Source organism: Notolepis coatsorum (assembly GCF_963971535.1).
Source record: "Notolepis coatsorum genome assembly, chromosome: 17".
Taxonomy (NCBI): domain Eukaryota; kingdom Metazoa; phylum Chordata; class Actinopteri; order Aulopiformes; family Paralepididae; genus Notolepis; species Notolepis coatsorum.
In genome coordinates, this window is record NC_140181.1 from 95,206,599 (window position 1) to 95,229,021 (window position 22,423).

Below are 22,423 nucleotides of genomic sequence, written 5' to 3' on the forward strand. Positions count from 1 at the left end.
ACTGGTTTTTACATTGCATGGCTGCCTAGAATAACTGTCTCACTGCGTCCTTGAAAGGTTTCGGTGGGGATTCATCCATGGACTTTTCCACGGGGATCACCGTAGTAAATGGAAACTCGCCCGCAGAGCTTACAGAGGAGGATATGGATGAGTTGAGGTTTGAGTTAACAAAGGTATTACATCACTTGTGTATTCATCATTATTGTTTTATAAACGAATAAGTGGTACGTGAATAATGAGGTGACTATATGTAATAACATTGGTTTGGAATTCTCTATACCTATTTAATTTATGACTGGACAGGTGGAGGATGAAATTCAGACTTTGAGGCAGGTACTTTTGGCCAAAGAGAAATATGCAATGGATATCAAGAGACAACTGGGCGTGAGTCCTCTCTGCCACATCAAACAGAACCTGGCGAAGGGCTGGCAAGACGTCCAAACCTCCTCCCCGTAAGTGGTTCCTCATAAACATCATCAGTCACATTTAGACCAGTTTCAGCACAGTTTAGCTTAAAGGTATAATCTGTAATGCTGTCAAACAGCGACCTCTAGGCAAAACAGTCCTAGGTATTGCACTTTGTCGATCAGATCACGGAGAACCATTGTGTAGCCTACTTTTTAGTATAGTGTAAGAAAGGCTGACACTATACTAAGTACACCACGGTTCTCCATGATCTGACCAAATAGTCAGAGAGGAAAATCCCCCGAACTCTCATTCCCTCTACAGTCATACATAGCAACCCTATAATACCCCCTATCTAATCACTGGTGAAACATTTCAGAGCCAGAATCAGAAAGGTCTTTATTGCCAAGTAGTTTTCACGTACAAGAAATGTGCTTTGGACGTTATCGGGGCGACATTAGCAGACAGACATTAACAGACAGATAATACAATAAAGAGGTGGAGTAAAATAAAATGAAATATGATCTAAGTTAAGCACAACAGAATGATATTATGAAATAAAATATAGGCCAGGGCTGCACAACTGTAAATAAGAGGTTGAATAAAATGATATGGGATATAAACTAAATTAAATATAGCACAATAGAATATAGTACAATTATAAGTAAAAATAGGAATTATATACACTAATTAGAATGAAGTAACAATACAGTGGGCAAGTGGGGGGGGGGGGGGGGGGGGGGGGGGGGTGTCAGTGAGGTTTACAGCACACTGTCCGAGCCATGTGTGAGGATTACATAACCTAAAACTGCCCACTCACTACTGTCATCGTCGCGTCCTGAGATGCGGCGTTAACACTAATCCGACACTCTGTGCATGTTTTCCCGTCATTTCAGATACCTCACGGCCTCCGCGACATTGGACGACATCAGCCACTCCACCCCGTGAGTGTCGGTTTACACCTTGTTTACGCCTCATTATGCCAACAACATTATGCTCTGCGGCCAGATTGGGTTTCCCCCCAAAAGTTGTTGTTCACCACAAGCAGGAATTCTTCTTCGGCACAGCTGATGGGATTTCCCCAGTCAAATGGGATCAGGGTCCTGTTAATAGCCCAATAGCCTGTATTAGCACGGCGTGCAGCAGTATTAGCAGGCAGAGCTCGCCTGCTTCATTAGTTGAAAACAAACTGGGCAAGGGATGCTCTGTACACATGGATAATAGCTAATGACGTGTGTGTCTGTGTGTGTGTGTGTGTGTGTGTGTGTGTCTCTCTCTCTCTATCTCATGCCTTGTGTGTCAGTTCACACCTACATCTTCTCTGCGTGTGTTCCTTCTGACCAATCACCAAGGGTCATGACTGTAGCTTAGTGATCTCCCCCTTTGTTGAGTAGGGTATATCTGCAGAGCCACAGAGCCCAACGTCTGGGCGGGGCTTCGTGGCGTCGACGTGGCTTGTGGCATGGACCTGGCTTTGCACTACTGCCGATGAGGGGGGGGGGGGGGGGGGGCGCCAAACATCCTGCAAACTACCTGGCGTTCTATCGCCCTGCTCTAAGACAAACTCTAACCTTAACCAACTTCAAAGAGTGCCTAAGCTTAACCAGTGTAGAAACAGGCGTCGGCCAATCAGAGAGCGTCTCCGAGAAATGCGGCTTGGTTTGGTATTCACGCGAGCGAGAGAGCCCCCCCCCCCCCCCTCATCCGCATGGGCAGTAGTGCAAAGCCAGGTCCATGCCACAAGCCACGTCCACGCCACAAAACCCTGGCCCAGACGTTGGGCTCTGTGGCTCTGCAGATAATGCTATTGCCTTTGTTCAGAATCTGAATCTACTGTAGTCACCAGCTACGTGAACAATAGACTGGGATGTATTTATACGTCACTGTTTCTAACTCTCAGATTAGTCAATGTTAAACCTCCCCTCCTTTATAATAATCCACAAGAATCTGTCAAATGTTATATTCTGGGTAGTGTAGAGGTCTAAGCACTCGCCTACCACCACAGAGATTCGGAGGGGTTCGATTCCCGCCGTCAGCGGTACTTCTTCTGGCTCGGTCAGTCGTCTCTACGAACACGAGTGGCAGTGTTCATGGGTGGGAAGCCGTGGGGTATGAGTCCTGGTCAGTGAAACTCGCTGTCAGGTGAAAAGAAGCGGCTGGCGACTCCACATGTATCGGAAGAGTGGCGTGTGGTAGTTCTACACCCTCCGCAGACTGACAGTATAGAACGACTAAAATTGTGGGATGGGGGAAAAGATAGAACACAAAATACACCACATACAACATTTGTTTTAATAAAAATTATGATCATGAATGTTTACACTGTATTTATTATTATTATTATTATTATTATTATTATTATTATTATTATTATTATTATTATTATTATTATTATTATTATTATTATTATTATTATTATTATTATTATTATTATTATTATTATTATTATTATTATTATTATCATTATTATTCTTATTCTTATTATATTCTTCTTCTTTGTCTTCTTATAATTATCATGGGTGGGAGTGTGTATTTTACAACACTGTGTTTTTCTTCCTGGCGGGCTGCAGATATAAAAGGACCCAGGAGAGTCTTTCCCACGCAGGCCAGGTGACCTCCGCTGCACTGTCCAGTGTGGGCGTGGCCATCACCAGGAGGCTCGGAGAGATGAGGTACCCTTCAGAGTGGCCTAGTATGCTCCCTAACCCCTTTCAAGTATACATGTCCACATTTCATCTTATATTAATTACATAGATGCGCCGTGCGAAGGATTGTAATTGTTTGCCAATTACAATCACAGGTAAATCAAATGTATTGGGCCCAAGTTAATGGACAGGTTTCAGTGAAATAATGGGTTTTATTGTTCGGCAACATGACTTGTTTCAGTGAGTGGATAAGATATTACAGTCATGCCATACTTGGAAACTCCACCAAAGCAGGATCGGACTAAAGGAGTTTAATTTGTGGTTTCTATTAGCTTTTTACCCCTCACACACACATACACATATATATACACACACACACACACACACACACACACACACACACACACACACACACACACACACACACACACACACACACACACACACACACACACACACACACACACACACACACACACACACATACACAACAACAAACTATTGCACACTTGAAAATGTAAGTGATTGAAGTGTAATATATGATGGGAAATATGAAAATAAGCCAATTGTAACTGTTAAAACCAAGTTATGCATGTGAATTCTGTGAGTATCAACAGTTGTTTATTTAACCTAATGTGTGAAGAATTACTGTTAAAGCCGCTACATTTCCTCTTAAATTCCATCTCAATTTGATTATAACCCACTAAAGTCAATTATAAGTTGAACTTAATCACCTCGTCGTCTGAAAGAGTTGTCATGCTGAAACGAGGGACCATACAGCCAATGTAAACAATATCTTTGTCTTTATCTAACCACATTTAACCCTTTCACTACCACACTACAGGTTAACTGTCTGTAGTGTGGTAGTGAAAGGTTAACCTTCTGTAGTGTGGTTGTGAAAGGGGTAACCCTTTGTCGTGTGGCAGTGAAGGGGTTAACCTTCTGAATTGTGCATTGTCGCAGTGAAAGGGTTAACCCGTTGGTAGTGTGGTAGTGAAAGGGTAAAAATAAAAAATGATCTACTGATGTTGTGTTGTGTTGTGTTCTATTCTGTTCACCATCTATCTACCTTTGCAACCCGATCTCACACCCAGTGCATGAAACCCGCCTCCCGGTCCACTACAGGATAGCGTGTCACTGTCGGTGTCATGAAACCACACCCACAATGGGGCTCAAACCAGCGGCTGCTGCGACAGAGGGCGAGGGCTTTCACCTCTACATTACTGTGGTGGAAACCGGACTCATCGATTATATATCGTAGACACCGGAGCTTCTGATCAAAATAGGTTTAACCCTTTCACTACCACATTACCAAAATGGTTAACCCTTCCACTGCGACAATACAGAAGGTTAACCCTTTCACTGCCACACGACAAAGGGTTATAACCCTTTGACTACCACACTGAAGAAGGTTAACCCTTTCACTAGTGTGAAAGGGTTAACCTTATGTAATGTGGTAGTGAAAGGGTTAATAGTAAAAACAATTGATACAAAATACATATGGGTTAAATGGGCTTTGGCTTTGTGTTCTCCCTCCTGGCCAGCTAGGAGACACACTGAAGAATGGGCGGTGAGAACAGGGAATACCAGAACATGTATTTTGTGTTTACTGCAGAGTGGAGGGACTGGGAGACTCATGTTACTGACCTAACCCTCTATATCAGTGATGGCTGTCGGAATGTAGAGCTACTATTTTAACATGTAGACCACTTATTTCTACAGAAAACAACAACAGCACTTACAGCACCTTTAAGATCCCTTATCTGTTTTCTTAATCCAATGAATGGATAATTTATCCCTCTTAATCCACTCATCTTAATCCTTATAGCTGACCTGCGCTGACCTATGCAATGTAATAGAACTATGACGATGGATGAGAGCACAACTCAAACCTCAAACTCAACTATCCTACCCCCATGCTGCTATGCCACCTACATTTCCCCAATGGGATTAATTAATAACGGAACACTTGATTTAAATGTATAATCTTGAATTGAACTAGTACAGTATAGAAGCAGAAAAAGATACCTGTGCTCTTGGATGATATAGTTCTGTCACTCCAGCGCGCGGGGAGCAGAGGTACGAGCACACGACCTTCATCAGCGTTTATTACGAGCGCAATAACTTTTAACGTCATCTGTAATGGAGATCCGAGGGTCATTTTTAAGCAACTTAAAATACTATCAATCTTTGATATTAATGTATACCAGATATGTATTTTTATGTTTAACTGCACTTTTAATTTAGATTTATTTCCTATTGTTTTCCATAATCTTTTCTTTTCATATCAAACTCCAGTATTCATTCATATCCAACAAGGCAATCAAACAATATTCATCGTAATTTCTTCCCCACAACATTAGGTTAGTTCAGTATAAGATTTAGAGGTCCTACTATTTGGAATTCAAAACCCTCCATAATAAAAATGTGCTCTTCTTTTTCATCACTCAAATCGATAGGTTATAACTATAACCAAGTTCTGTTAGTATTGGTGACGCTCAGCGTCACTTTCTGCACTGTACCTCGCACGTGCACGCGCACTGAATAAAGACCACAATGTACCTTTATATCCCAATATTCGTCTGACCACACCCCTATCAGCTTACCTACATAAGCAGGGGTGGGGCCACATACTCGCCTCCTTCCCAAGCTTTCACCACAAGGTGAGATCAAGGGCTGCAGCGGCGTCGGACGCCGAGCGTCACCAATACTAACAGAACTTGGTTATAGTTATAACCTATAGTTCTGTATCGTATGGCTCTCGCTCGGCGTCACTCTCTGCACAAGGGAGGCCGAGCGAGAGCCATCGGCCGACAAATACACCCCGCTGAGGCCCCCCACAACCATCAGATCAGGGAGGACCGAGCCCCCCGACCCCCCCTAATGGAGGGCACCCCCCCTATTGGAGGTTCCCGGGCGGGCGACGGACCCGACCGTGCGAAGAGGCACTCAAGCAACTCAACGCACAGGGTGAGCAGACCGTGGCCTGACCCCACGACTACACACACGCACAACCCGCATGCCACTCGGGAACGAACGGAGGGAACAACCTCGTTACTGCCCCCAGAATCACGGGGTCAAGAGAAAACCCAACCCCGTGGCAAGGCCTAGCAGCGGAGCGCGAAGGAAGACCCAGACCCACTGAAGGGACTGGATCCCCTGGAAAACGGGGGCCCGGAGAGGTCAATGACGCCAGGCATCAAGACCCCACCAGGCGGTCACTTAGTGACACCGCCCCCCACATCGCCAGCGAATTCGGATAAGGCCCCTCCAAGAGCGGGCCCTTTCCCCCCAATAGCACACCGCCTGGCACACTGACCCTGCAGAACAGGCAGTCAGCATGGCCGTAAGCACACAAAAAAGGTTAACCAACGGAAGCAGGCAGCGCACCGGGGAAAACCAGGCAACAGGCTGTAACCTGAGCCTGGAGCACTGCGGACGAGACAGGCGCCAAAGGAGTTAGCTGAGAACAGCCCCCCCGGCAGAAGGGGCGTATGGTGGCGTTGTTGCATGACCAAGCCTCCATTTAAAAAAAACCCACCCAGAGGGGTTGAGGCAGAGAAGGCTGACATGATTGGCAGACGTCATGAACGTGCAGGGGCACCCTCAACCGGGTAACCCGGGAGTTGACACTGCTCCAACACACCAGGGAATCAACCACCTTGTCGTTACCCAATGCGGTGGTTGTTCCTATAACCCCTCAAGAAAAAACTCCAAAACTTGCGCTTAACCCTGTGACACCCGGACCGACCTGGCATTTTTCCCCCTGAAAAAAGCCCAAGTCCCTCAGGGTACCAGAACAGCAGATCTGCATCCCCGGCGGACAACAGGTTTAACTGATCCGGACCAGCGTGACCAGAACCAGTCCCGTGCCCTAACCACGCCGACATGCCTACTCCAGTAGAAGGGGCAGATACGCGTGTTGATCTTAAACATGAAAAGAAGGCGCCACCCAGACGTTCGGTGTGAACCGCGCCCGGTGGCCCACCCCCAGGGCGTGAGACCCCTCTACATATGTTCAGATCCATTCCGTCATCATCCCCCAGATATGAACGAGAATCTGTCGACAACCAACACAGGTCGTCGGAAGAGGAAAAACCTCCATCCCAGTTGCTTTATAAAAACGCTGTTTTAACCTCAAGCAACCAAGGCGTGCCAGTCATTCGCCTGATCTTCAACAGAACACTCCGAGCTAGCACTATGCTTGCGTCGGGACACAACCACATCAATGAACAGGCTATTTAGACCTGTCATTGAATCCCCAAGGCGCCCATGGGAACGACAAGAGGGGTGTGATGCTTCCTAACTCCAACTCTTTTTAATAGAAAAGTAGGAAGCACCAACAGCATGTATCCCAGTCTACACAGCCGGGGGTAAAAATTGTTTACATTTTTACATCCCACCACCCTCCCATAGGGAGGAGACGGAAATCCCCAGAGAGACTTCCCACGCGAGCTGTACAGATTGAAAAGAATATATTGCAACCTTGAGCCATGTAAAATTTTGGTTTTAGGGCTCTCCGGGGAGGAGGCCCTGAACCCATACACACTCAATAATCGAATTGAATCGAATACACACACAATAGAGCAGGACTCCTTTTTGAAGTTCTACTCACCTTGACAATCTGAGGAGGAGGCTCTGCACTCTGAGGAGGCTCCCTCACAGAAGGCCCGAATAGGAGCTTCGTGAGGAGGAGCCCTGACCACTCCCCGAAACAGATCCATCATATGGACCCGAACAGCTCACGGAAGTCCTACCAACAGAGACGCACACAGTGACGTACTCTATGGCGGGGGAATTTCTGCGGTGCACACGCCCAATATTCCAGGGCGTGGGACCAGGAAACTCCCTCCCCCTCTTACCCTGTAACGTGCCGAACAGCAACGTGACAGGAACCTTGAAGGACAGGAGGTTTTAACCCCTGCCCATCAAAGAAGGGGAGAAAAGGATTACCAGTTCACCCCTTTACGACCCCACACCCATGATACGATGTAATGACAAAAAAGAGTATGACACAGTCATAGTCAGCTCCATGAAGCATCTAACAGCTTCACACAGCGCATGTGCTAACCTGCTATCTGATTTTTACTAAGGAAAAAACACAGAATAGAGAGGGCCCCCTTAAGAGCCCCGGTACCAGACTTACACATGTGCTTCTGTGGCCAACCCAACCCAGTTGTAGGTCCCACGACACACACAACCCATTATCACCTACAAAAAATGGCAAAAACACTCTACAGAGGAACGCCGTTTTTCATAATTAGAGAATACATAATTCTCGATTAGTATCGGCCACAGGCCTTGCTAAGCACACACGAAAAGTGACCAAACAATCTTTTCTTTTAGGAAAATACAGTTCCTCAAGCAGTTCTAGCACAACCCCAGCAATCAAGCTAAGGGTTACATCGTATCCCACCACACAGTGACACAATATATTGTAACAACATGTCTGAGAGGAGGGTGAAGGAGTCCCCAGGGAACCGGGGGGAGAACACCCCTCCTACTTTACCCTTAATACGGCCAGTTAAACAGGTAAACCTGTTAATATGTGAACACACTGTTCATTGTCATTACAGGCTGAGAAAATAATTCATCCTTTACTCATATGTCACCAAGCATAGCTTTATAGGTTAGTTTAACCCCCTTAGTTGTGAGTACACGGTACATGAACACACATGATGTTTTCTCAACACAACAAACCAGATCATTTTCACATCTGTAACAAACAACCCGATTTGCATGGAGACCAGTGACAAGACAATTCACACATAACTCGCGTCGTATCCTAAATGTAGTGCAGCAACACTCGTTTTGGAAAACATCGTTATTTACAAAACATTTAGAAGGGAAAGAAAGAAGAAGTGTTCAAGGTCTGGTCAAGACCCTTCCTACCGTGAGCGCAGATCAAGCGAAACTGCAGTCTCTAACAAGGCACCGGTAGTAACACAGCATTCCTGTGTTGTCGACATGGGCAGCGTCGCCGCTCCATCCCGCCGCTACGGTCCCCCTTGTTGACGCAGTCCTCGCCGGCCGGCCTCAGGGTAGGTTCGACTAACATCCTCTGTCAAAGATGACGTCGTAGTCAGAGTGTTTAAAGCATGTTATAGTCTCAGAACGTTCAACAGTGTAGCATTAAGCTAACGGCCGCTCTCGGCCGATAGCAGCAAGCTAACGTCACCTAGCCTAGTGACACAACAGGCTAGCGCCTGCAGCTAACAGCTGACTGGCTAACAGGTAGGCCACAACTAGTACGCAAGCTAAGCAGCTATCACCTGAACGTGTACACAACGATATAACAAGCCACACTCAGACAGGCCGCCGTTCTGAAACCCTCCTCACCTTTTAAGAGAGAAGAGAAATGAGATGTTAACACAGTTTTACAACGGTGATTTTACCATACATCCGGCGGAGCCAGCACAAGTCCCATCTGGGCTGTAGCCGACTTGAACATGGATTTTCCGATAACGATCATCCATGCCCACATTTCCTCGTTTAGGGTATACTCTCATTTGCATATGAAAGACGGGGCCTATACGGTGACAGAGAAGCATCCACTCGTCCAGAGAATCCTGGGATCACCAGTTCTACTGGTCGTGGCCCACTAGTTGCTATAATGGGCTTCAAACCAAGATCCTCCGCCGTCGCCTAAAAAGGCTGAACAAAGGACCCTAATCTGGGGCCGGTTTTCGTAAACATTGTCAGCTAGCCCCCATAGCACTAACAGACAAGTGGTGCTCGCAAGCAAACATTACTCACCAAACCTGGAACCCACCGCTTCTCACAACAGCGGTGCGTCCTACAGTCCAGCTGTGTCGCTGGAGGGTTTCACCCCATCCAGCCGCAGCAATGAGGACTGCAGTTGGGAGGCATGTAGCGGCGTGAACTCCCAATACGAAAAAACCGGCGGAGGTGTAGAATGATCATCATCTTCCAGACACTCCAGTACGAAGACAATATTGCCGTATTTTCTCGAATATAGTGAGAGAGAAAATAAAGATATGATGTCAACGTATCTCTTGTTTTCCAACTTTCTCCTACTAACAACCTCGTCAAGTGGGGATCTACCGAAGACACTTCCTTGTGGTGAAAGCGAAGAAGGAGGCGAGTATGTGGCCCCACCCCTGCTTATGTAGGTAAGCTGATAGGGGTGTGGTCAGACGAATATTGGGATATAAAGGTACATTGTGGTCTTTATTCAGTGCGCGTGCACGTGCAAGGTACAGTGCAGAGAGTGACGCCGAGCTAGAGCCATACGATACAGAACCAAGCTTAAATATACATTGTTAAATGAATAGCTTCAATCTCATAAAACCATTAATGTCACTTTGTTTTACAGTTTCATGTTAATTTGTTTAGACTAATTATTAATGTTGTTTTTGTTATTATTATTATTACTTTGATTATTATTGTTATTATTATTATCTTAATATTATGAAAATTGTTTTATGAACTTATTTCACTTTACTTTTGTTTTTGTGTGTCTTTTTTTTATCCAATGATTTAATGAGTTGAGGCCCCGTATAGGCCCATCTGGGTCTCTTGCCTCTACTCAGCACCTTTATACACTTTCTGTCATGGTCAATGTTTTTACTGTTTTGCTGAAATGGTGTGAAATAAAGAAATAAAAAATAGGTCTCTCACGTTTTGAACCACAAAGGGACACGAGATGACTTTGAGACGAAAACATGTGTCTCCAAATTCGGCCCTCGCATAACAATGTACTCCAAATGTACCCCTCACATTTCCAGAGGGGTAGTGGTCATGTGTAACCCTTCACCACACATTCTTCTCAAGGTTGAGGCCTCCTTCCCAGTGGCGTTGTTTAGCCGGTAAACAATAGGCGTAATCCAATCACTCCAGTAAATCCACTGTAGCCCACTGCTCTCAGAATGTTGTGTGACTGTTTTCTTTTTGATACTGTGTGTTGCTGCCGTAAGTTGGATTGTTACATTGACTCTGTTCTCAACCTACTATCTGTCTTCACCTTAACGCTGCTGAATCAACAGAGCCCTCCCTCTACCAGGCCCTGCTCGGTAAGAACTCCTGGCTACTTCGGCTACGTTCACACTGCAAGCTTTAGTGCTCAATTCTGATTCATTGCTCAGATTTTTCTGTTCACATTCATTTTTTTAAATAATCTTTATTTTTTTTATGTGGCCAATATCAGTTTCCAGTGTAAACTGGTCACACATACGCAAATGAACAATAATGATGATGGGCATAAAACATGGAGGACACTGAAGTCACAGTTTATGGTTTAATTTATAAGTTGAATGCAGTGGAGGCCAGCTAATTAAGACCTGTATCTGATTTAGGAACACATATGAAAGTAGCCCAAATCTGAATTGAAAAGTTAGTTATGTCAAATGTATCAATGAAGTGTGAGAGATTTATCTGAGCCAAACCACAAAACTGTGGTGATGTTAAACCTACATTTGATGGTCTTGACTATTTCTGTAGCACTTGATATACGACTGATAGCTTGATAGCACTTGATACTACTGATAGTTTGATAGCTTGATAGCACTCGATACTACTGATAGTTTGATTGCTTGATAGCACTTGATACTACTGATAGCTTGATTGCTTGATAGCACTTGATACTACTGATAGCTTGATTGCTTGATAGCACTTGATATTACTAATAGCTTGATAGCACTTGATATTACTGATAGCTTGATAGCACTTGATACTACTGATAGCTTAGTATCTATTGCTGTCTGACCCCTGCACACCATAATGCTCTTACCCCCCCCCTCTCTCTCCCACCTTGACCCCTGACCCTGTACCAGCCACTCCATGAGCGTACCTACTATGAGGTAAACCAGCAAGCCTGTTCAGTTCTGATGTACATTCTCCCTCTTGTACTTGTGTTTTCATGTTGTGTACCCGACCTTAGAAGGCATGCCTGACTTTACTCTGTTGTCCACATTGATTGATTTCTTAAATGTTAAGGTATAATTACATTTTGAGGACATTAAATTAGCATGACCTGTCAAGTGAATATGACCATAATTTATGTTCATCTTTCCCTCTAGACATTCCCCTACATTCAAGTCTTTTGAGGATATGGTCGGAAATGTCAAGGTGAGATAGCTAGAAGATCAGGGCTGTTATAGTATATAATATAAATATATTATAGTACGGCTATATGAAAACATTGTTATAGTTTACAAGTTAGTATAAATATATTTAAATGTTATTGTAGTGTACAAGATGTTATGTATAACTATAACTATATAAACACCAAGTTGTTACATGTCTACATGTAATTATACTATAAATATGTAAACAAGATGAGATAAGATATTCCTTTATTGATCCCCTTTGGGAAATTCAGCCATCCTAGAAGCATGGGGGAGGAAGGGGGGGAGGTACAGGTATGGACAGGGTAATAGTATAAAGACATAAATATAGGACCAAGAACCAACCTTTTTATAAAGGACACAGTATCATATTTGTCACCAGTAATACATCTGAGGGCAGAATGATAGACAAAGTCCAGTGGTTTAAGAGTTGAAGCCGCAGCATGTCTATAAATCACATCACCATAGTCCAAAATGTATGAGAAAACAGCTTCAACAATCCTCTTTCTACTAATCATGGGGAATCTGGACCTATTTCTGTACAGGAAGCCAATATCAATTTCCCTCGATAACATCACCAGCTTCAGTGCATTCTCCTCATGTCATGTATGTCATATATGTCCTGATGAATTGAAAATGGGGGACCCTGATGTAAACAAGACGAAAGTCTTTCTCTGGTCTGCATCCCCTTAACAATTGTGTGTATTGAGCTGTACTGTATTGTACCCATTCTGCAATCTGTTAATAGAGTTTTCAATCAATCAATCAATCAATCAATCAATCAATCAATCAATCAATCCTTGTGCGGGATGGAACACAATTGCATCAGCTCCTTTCATGCTCTTGAAAAAAGGCTAGTTTACAAAAATATAATGTTCCTGTAAGGCAGTGGTTCTCAATTGGTCTAGCCTCGAGACCCAACAAGTCGCAACCCAAATTTTTTAACGACTGATTTTTGCAGTAATACACAATCTTTCATGCACTGTTAAAAACATGAAATAAACACAAAAAGTGCAACAAAAGTGCAACTAGGGCTAAAAACCCAATGAAATAAAATAATAATAAATAATATATGCTTCTTAGCAGATTTCTTAGCTTAACATAACAGACCTAAGTTTGGGGGAACTAATGGGATAACTGGGGTTGCAACAAAAGTGCAACTAGGGCTAAAAACCCAATGAAATAAAATAATAATAATAATAATAATAAATAATTATGCTTCTTAGCAGACTTCTTAGCTTAACATAACAGACCTACAGTAAGTTTTGGGGGAACTAATGGGATAACTGGGGTTGCAACAAAAGTACAACTAGGGCTAAAAACACAATGAAATAAAATAATAATAATAATAAATAATATATCCTTCTTAGCAGACTTCTTAGCTTAACTAATGGTATAACTGGGGATGTTGTTTGCTCAAAGTCTGGGGTGATGGTAGACAAAGCAACTCTGAGGTCATGCTCAATGTCCAATATGTTCCTCTGCTTTGTCTTCAGCTGGACCAGAGCTGAGAAGCCACTTTCACAAAGATAGCTAGTGCATAATTATAATTTTTTTTAATAAAAATGTAAAATGTAAAATTACTAAAACATTGCACACATCCGCGACCCACTCAAAATGGCCCCGCGACCCACTTTTGGGTCGCGACCCACCAGTTGAGAAACACCTGCCACTCCAAACGCACTGGAAACACTGTTCCTTTTCACCACAGGCAGGGAAAAACAGAGGAGCGTTATGCTTTTGTGTGTGTGTGTGTGTGTGTGTGTGTGTGTGTGTGTGTGTGTGTGTGTGTGTGTGTGTGTGTGTGTGTGTGTGTGTGTGTGTGTGTGTGTGTGTGTGTGTGTGTGTGTGTGTGTGTGTGTGTGTGTGTGTGTGTGTGTGTGTGTGTGTGTGTGTGTGCGTGCGTGCGTGCGTGTGTGTGTGTGTGTGACTGTGTGTGTGTGTGTGTGCGTGTGTGTGTGTGTGTGTGTGACTGTGTGTGTGTGTGTTTTCTTCAAAATGACGACAAAACCTGAGAGGTTATTATAGTATATATATGAATAAGATAAGATAAGATATTCCTTTATTGATCCCCTTGAGGAAATTCAGGCATCATAGCATCATGGGGGAGGGGCGGTACAGGTATGGGCAGGGTAATAGTAGAAGACATACATACAGGCAATACAATTATAGTACAGTAGAAAAGTAAAAATAGGTAGTGTAAACAATATAATTAACTCTTATACGTTATATATCTGAGCTAGTAGGCAGTGTAATCAAAGGTGCAGATGAGGGTCTGTATGCCCTATCAGTTATATTATACATTACAATAAATATGGTTACAATAAACACTAGAATCTAAAGATATACTATGAGTAAGCAAAGTATACAGTACACACAGGTGCTGTATACATAAGATACCTTAACTGGTGTGATATACGTAATCCGTTATGCGTTGCAGTCCGTGCAGTTTAGGTGGGAGTCAGACACTCATTGATCAGACATTCCTAGTAGTAAGAATAACTAGAAATAGAATAACTACTGCTGGTATCCTCACCACTGTCCCTCACCCTCAGGAGAAGGTGGTTGGAAGTCGAGCAGGTGATGGAAACACCTCTGGGTTTGAGAACAGGTCTTCACGTCGTGGTTCACGGGACGGACCCTTCTAAAAGACACCACTCTTCCACAACCGGTGACGTCCCCTGATGGCGTTTCCCAAGAGCCGGTCAGCGGGGTCACCGGTCCATCCGATTGTGTTGATAATGATAACAACAACACATGAGCGATATGAGAAGCAAAAGGTTTGTTATGCAAAAGATGAACACGGTTGTTCTATAAGTATTCCTGCATGTTGTTGAATTTGCATTTTAAAGATGCTGTAAGTGGTATTTTCTTTTTGGTAAAATAAGTGTTAAATAGCTCTACATTCTGACAGCCATCACTGATATAGAGTGTTTAGTTTAGTTTAGTTTATTTGGATCCCCATTAGGGTCTCCCAGTTCCTCCTCTCTGCAGTAAACAGAAAATACATTTTCTGGTATCCCTTCCCACTTTATCCAATCAGGAGAGAGCACCCTAGATATTTTTTTATTTGCCAAGCCAAATTTGCTGGCAGATACTTTTACTTGTTTCAAGCACATGTTTGTTTTTATTTCTTATTTTTGCAGTGTGCAGTTCTCTCTCCTGATTTGATAAAGTAAGTAAGTAAGTAAGTAAGTAAGTAAATTTATTTTCTGTTTACTGCAGAGCAGATGGACTGGAAGACCCATGTTACTGACCAATCAGTAACTAATCAGTGATGGCTATCAGAATGTAAAGATATTATTTTAACAAAGAAAATACCACTTTATTTTGAAAAAATCTGTTCAATAAACCCTTCCACTGCTTTGTAATCATCTCGGTTACATAAAATGTATCCATCGAAAACTGTGAAATACTTAGTATAATTCTTTCTTTTTTTTTCAAGTGGGAAAACTTTCACCAATGAAAAGTATTTTTGTACTTTCAGATTTTGCAATTAAAATCAATGGAATTGTTTTAGTTTCGTGTCACTTCTTAAAGGGCTGTGAATTTCTCTACATATACAATTCATCACGATTGGAAAAGTTATATTCATCGCTCGCTCCGTCTTTCATTCAACCCAACCTGTCTTTAACTTGATAGGCTATACTGCCCTGCAGAAGCTAACTGCAGAAAAGAAAATGTATGAATGAATGAATGAATGAATGAATGAATGAATGAAAACTTTATTAACAGATTGCAGAATGGGTACAGTACAGTACAGCTCAATACATACAATTGTTAAGGGGATGCAGACCAGAGAAATACTTTCGTCTTGTTTACATCAGGGTCCCCCATTTTCAATTCATCGTAACATATATGACATACATGACATACAGATAGACAGTACTGCTCCATCTATACATTTATGACATACCAGATTTGCAATTACAGTACTGTTTGTGATACAAAAAGAGTCCAGAAAGAAAAGAGTATATACATTAGGCGTGGAAACTGTACATTGGATTGGGTAGGTGGGGGGGGACTGTACATTGGAGGTGGTTGGGTGGGTGGGGGGGGGGGGGGGGGGTTGGTTAGGAGTGGGGGGGGGGGGGGGGGGGGGGGTTCGTTAGGAGTGGGGGGGGGGGGTTGGGTAGGGGGGGGGGTTGGGTAGGAGGGGTGGGTGGGGGACACTGTACAACTGTACAAACAACACTGTACATTGGATTATTGACAAGACCATACTTGGTAATTTACTGTACATTGGAGGGGGTTGTGTTCGGACATTTACAGGGGCCAGTTTCGGGTTGCAGTCTCCCTTAGGTGTTTTTTGAGAGTGTTTTTGAAAGTGGGTAGTGATTCACATTCCTTTACAGCTTTGGGTAGGGCGTTCCACATCAATATCTGTTTTATCTTGTGACAAAGTTCCAGAGTTCAATCCTGCTCTGTTCTATGATAAAGGGATATAAAGAATTGCAGTAACTACAAAATCACTGGATAGTAAAAGAACTTTAGAACCATTTCTCTCAGTTTCACTGTTTGCATAGTTACTGCGGTTAGCTTCTGCAGGGAAGCATATAGCACACCACACAACTGTAATGGGAAAATGTCTCTTTTGGGCCAAATACGGGGAATTTAACTTAAGGCTGAGACCACTTATCGATTTATCGATAATTATGGATAACTGCGTGAAATCGATAAGGGGCGTCACTTATCGATTTTTTTGCATATGTAAAAATATATATATATATATATATTTTTTTTTAAATACTTTATACTATACTAAAATACTAGGTATTGTGGAATGTTTTAGTTAAAACATCCCCATTTCATGCAAATTCACGTAAAATTAACTAATTAATCTCACAATTTTCTGTAATTAATCTAGATTAAAAATAGCATTTTTCTACTTACTCTATACCAAAGCTTGTAACAGATATTTACTTGAGTAAAATCATGGAATTAATGTAAAATCAACACAAAGAAAGTATATTTAGATTCAAAGACTGTTTTAATAGCTTTCTTTGAATACAGTTTCTCTCCTGTGAAATACAAATGTTCAACAAAACCATCAACATTGACTCAGCTAGACCTCTTTCTTATATCCGGGAGAATATACTGCTGAAAGTTCAGAACGTTGAAGACTTTTCACTCCATAGATTAATCTAGATTAATTTATTGCTTTAAATTATTTAAATTAATTTCCAAAATTAAAAGCATTAACTTTGACAGCCCTAATATATATATTAAAAATAATAATAATTAAAGAAAATCGATATTTATCGATAATTTTGTCCGATTTATCGATTCTTCCAAATGGCATATCATCTCAGCCTTAATTGAACTTGACCTCATCTCAAACGCCACCCTATTCCCTGTCGCCTTTCGAGGAAAATCAACAAGTTGTGATTGAGTAGGATCAAGAAAAGAGGCCGGAGTTTGAGAGACGGCTCAATTGCTATACCGACATCCACCAGCAGGGAGGAGTGGCGGGTCGACTGACCCCAAAAAAGCCTGTGAGCTGAGGTCATGAGAGGGCTGTACTGGCAGCACTGTACATCGACACGTTTCCTCAAGCTGCTCCCCTGCCCACAACCCCCCCTCCCCTCTCACACGTGCATGTCCCAGCGGATATAAAGCCGCAGATTGTCCTGCCGACACCAGAACTGGATTCAGAACCCCAGAGGAACAGCCACGACGTGTCTCCCCAGACTCCACAGACCTACACCCACAAATGGGCCATAATAGTAATTAACACTTTGCAGCATCAAGCCTTGTCAGCCTTAACCGCCGGTGGTGTTTCCAGCATCATACAACCAACTAAAAGGTAAGCACATTAAAACATTTTTCTATATAAATATAGGCTTTTGTTTTGATTCCCTAACAATGATACAAAAAATTAATACCAAAAATAAAAGAATGGGAGAAAACTGCTTATCTGACATCTGCAGAAGTTGTTAGAAGTTAGTAACACACTACAGGGGTTGGTCTCTACAGTGTGGTCTCTCTCTCTCTCTCTCTCTCTCTCTCTCTCTCTCTCTCTCTCTCTCTCTCTCTCTCTCTCTCTCTCTCTCTCTCTCTCTCTCTCTCTCTCAGTGTTGTTTAATTCTTTTGAGCACCAACCCGCATCAGAGATTTAAATATTATTGCGTTGAACTATATGTAGTTACTTAGAGATGAGCCTCCGGGATGTGTGGCTCAGTGTTTTGACACAGGAGAACATTCAGACAGACCTGCAACACTGCAGGAGCTCCTAATATCTTTCTCCCTTTCATCACATTTATAAAAAACACACTTCTTCAATCAATATCTGAAATGAAAGAAAGAAAAACGACTTACTGTCTTCTACTATCATGCACTCTTCCACCAATTAATCTTCCTTGTCTATTATTACTACATACTATATACTAATATGTCTCTACTACTATGCACTCAACACTGCAGCGCCCAAGTTTCATCACTGTTTGATGACCATTGTTACTCAGGCCGTAAGAGTTGTACCCTTCCTGCTGGCTTTGGATATAAAAGCACTCAGCTAAATGACTAAATGTAAATGTTATGAAGACCTACTTGACGAAAGCCATAAGGGCTTGAAATATCTTTTCTTTTTTATGCAATACAGTGAGAAAGATATTGGAAGTTACTACAAGTCTTTTAGAATTGGCATGGATCCACCTTTTTAGACTCTGCACCTGGAGAGTAAAAAAGGATATGCCTGTGTGTGTGTACTCTGACCACTAAGGTACAGAACATCATCATTTTACATTTGAATACCATGCTAATTTTGAATTATGTATATATGCAGCATATTAGAGCTGTCCTAGATTAAATACATTCTTGTATGTGTAAAAATAAGAATAGTTTCTGTAAAATCTTAATTCTCCACGTGCAATAACGCAGAAGGAGAGAGACGTGCTTCTCGTCTTTTAGGACATTCAACTCATTCGGCATGGAGAAATAAAACAAACGTAAAACCCACCAATCGACTTAACAAAGTCTTGGTCGACTAAGGCTAAACCGACTGATGGAATGGACTAATACACCCTGAGGCTACGCCAAGTGGTGAAACCCTCCCTGCCCCAGACGTCCCATCATGTGCCCCCAGGCAGTGGTGTGTTGAGTCAGTCTGACCGTGGCCTTGATCATGTACCCAGCACATTGCACCTCTGGTGCGGCAGCTCCAGTTATCTGAGCCGGTGGAAACCAGCAGGTGGGTGGCCGTGTGAATGGAATGGTACACAGCTTTCCCTGGAGCGCGTCCATCATGGTGACCATCTCCATGAATCTACTATCATGGTCCACCAGATGTCTCCATGTGCAATGCAGGCTCAAGCACCATTGATAATAATAATAATAATAATAATAATAATAATAATAATAATAATAATAATAATAATAATAATAATAATAATAATAATAATAATAATAATAATAATAATAATACACTTTATTTGTAAAGCACCTTTCATACAAGAATTGCAACCCAAAGCCCATAGCAGTAATGTAGACATAATGAACATAAAATAGGGATAAAATGAACATAAAATTTGCATAAATATAGACAGGCATAGAATGAGCAGAGAATTGACATAAAATGAGCATAGAATTTACTAAATAAAAGCAAAGCATAAGTGCAGACAAGTATAAAATACACAATAATCATAAAATAGACACCATGCATTCATCTTTTTCCACCCTCTTCCCACCCGGGAAAGGAATCCCATCCTGAGCATGACGGGAGAGCAAAAATGGCCACCCTGTGGACATGGTCATGCTTTCGTATGCAGGGGGTTTCGCAAAACGTTTGTTTTAAAACGAGAATAGTTGGCACACAGTGTTATATATGTGTTATATATGTGTTGTTATTATTTATAAACCTTCGCAGCATCTTATCTTTCTTGACTTTAAAAAAAGAAAAAATTTAAGATTCTGTACAACATTGAGGTGATACAATATGATTGATAAAAAATTATAACACAAATAAATAAACAGAACCCTCGCAACACTTCTTTCTCCGACTTCTGCTCTTTACATCACATTTTCGTGTGACCTCATCATAACAAGGCCTTTCTTCTCAACCCCCCAGGTTACCATTCCCATCATCTAGCAACACAGAGGTCGGAAAAGAAAATGGCATCGATTCATCCACCGGCTCCCTCATCGCCACCCACGACTACTACAGAAGTGAGTGCTGGTAGATGTTGCCGTTGCCCAGGATGGGATTTCTTTCCACCCTGCTGGAAAGGAATCCATCCTGAGTGTGGCGTAAGAGCACAATGTGCCGTTGTGTGAATGGCCTCTATAGACGTAGTGGACACCTCACACTACATTTCAAACCCATGACATAATATCTACAATGATACAGGTATTAAAGACACTATACACTATATGATGCTTGCATTAGCCAGGCTATACCTACACAGCATAAATCAACAACACATTATAGATTCACACAACTGACACAAGACACAACTGACACAAGAACAAACTAAATATCAATCAACGTCCAATGTATTCTTCTACCACTCACTCAAATTACATTCTTATGTTTTGTTTTCAGGGCGTTTGGGTTCCAACTCCAGCAACAGCTCTTGTGGCAGTTCTGAGTACACAGGGGAGCTCGTTCCACACCACCCTGGTGAGTGAAGAGACCCTAAACAGGGATATCCTTCTAAAAATGATTGATCTTTAATGTCCTTGTGTCCCCCTGAGCCTGACACACTGTCTCTGTCTCCCTGCAGGACTGCCCAGACAGGACTCTGGACACTGGTGGTCCGCTTTCTTCTTTGGAAAGACCCCGCCTGGCGCACAGAATGGATTCGAGTCTCAAAAGTGAGCGTTTGTCTCTCTCTCTCTCTCTCTCTCTCTCTCTCTCTCTCTCTCTCTCTCTCTCTCTCTCTCTCTCTCTCTCTCTCTCTCTCTTTCCTGGTTCTCCTGAGTTCACGACTAAACTCTATAATGCCTTGCTGTGTTGCAGGAATGGAACCTACACAGTGTCCAACGGTGAAGTGACCTGTGTTGCCAGGGAATGGTTCGGAAGCTAAGCAGCAGGTGATTTCGGAAAGTTCGACACGACATCGATCCCCCCCACACCTTCGGCCTAAATTCCACCCACTCCTACTCCCTCACCCCCCTCCTCCCCATATATCCCTGCCTACCTTCCCCCCCGAACCCACCCCCACAGACACCCACCTGTTCAGTATTTCAGATGAAGATGGAGCTTTTTATACTTGTAGTGATTAGACGTTATGTTTCCTTTGTGTTTTAATGTATACTATCTTTTTTCATGACCAAAAGAAGAACAAAAAGTTCAAGTTCAAGTTAAAGTTTCTTTATTAGTTGTCATACAGAAGTACAGAATACTTTATACAAAATGCTCTTTCTGTTTCGCTCCGAAACACATTTATTGTCACTTATTTCTGCCATGATGCTTTTTGCTGTTAAATAAAGTGCTTGCTGACAGTACCTATACGTGTTCTTGTTTTTTATATTTTAATAATGCCCACGCTTGGCCTCCATATGAAACAGCATTTATTTGTGTAGTTTCTTTGCTACAAAATCCTTTTAGATTAAGATGTGTAATGATGTTATTGAAAGATTATTTTACAATATGTGTAATATTGCTATCCTGCATTATTTAGATAGGAAAACGATAATGTTTCATTATTGAAGACGTTTTGGCTCTTTGCAGTGATCCAATACAATACAATATAGTACAGCTACTCAAATGTCTTTCTATGTAATTCCTTAGAAATAGTTACACAGTGAAAATAATTGTATAACATTAATGTAGCCTACTTGCTAAATTGGTTTCAATATGATTAGTTCAGTTCAGTTCAGTTATTTTTTATTTCGGGTTTTGGACACAACAATTTATTGGGCCTCATTCAACAATACTCTTATTATTTTTCTTATATTCTTGCTTACCTGTCTGTTAAGAGAACAATAAGAAAAGCCACCGCCACATTCATCAAGCCGTTCTTAACGTTGAAATATGTGCGTACCCAGGAGATTTTCATAATGAATCCCACTCATTCTTAAACTCAAAAGCGTGTTCGCGCTAAATGCATTTGCATAGAGACACGCCTACAATCTCCTTATAAGGCGAATGAGGCGGGTGTAAAACAGCCGAGTTTCGCCATCTGATCCCTGTCTGATATATTCAACAGGAAGCGCTTTGCGATCTCAAAATGACACACACACACGTCTCACGACTTTCTCACTCTGCACGCTGCACGCTGAGGAGGCCGTGCAAACTGCAATGGAATATGAGGCATCTCTCTCTCTTTACCCAATATTTTGATTCTA

General features: G+C 42.3%; 2 protein-coding genes across 2 annotated transcripts; both read left to right on the forward strand.

The window, feature by feature from the left end:
- Nucleotides 1–77: 77 nt before the first annotated feature.
- On the forward strand, nucleotides 78–14,784 carry LOC311244156 (tumor protein D54-like; the record flags this gene model as incomplete). The annotated part of the gene is made up of 8 exons (XM_084333564.1): nucleotides 78–173; nucleotides 304–452; nucleotides 1,302–1,349; nucleotides 2,976–3,077; nucleotides 11,057–11,083; nucleotides 11,843–11,869; nucleotides 12,089–12,137; nucleotides 14,692–14,784. The coding sequence occupies 8 exons, from the start codon at nucleotides 78–80 to the stop codon at nucleotides 14,782–14,784; spliced, it is 591 nt and encodes a 196-aa protein (XP_084189690.1).
- Nucleotides 14,785–14,877: 93 nt separating this feature from the next.
- Nucleotides 14,878–21,475, forward strand: LOC311244157 (uncharacterized protein; the record flags this gene model as incomplete). The annotated part of the gene is made up of 6 exons (XM_084333565.1): nucleotides 14,878–14,916; nucleotides 17,761–17,942; nucleotides 20,202–20,299; nucleotides 20,676–20,753; nucleotides 20,857–20,947; nucleotides 21,093–21,475. The coding sequence occupies 6 exons, from the start codon at nucleotides 14,878–14,880 to the stop codon at nucleotides 21,157–21,159; spliced, it is 555 nt and encodes a 184-aa protein (XP_084189691.1). The 3' UTR covers nucleotides 21,160–21,475.
- Nucleotides 21,476–22,423: the final 948 nt, after the last annotated feature.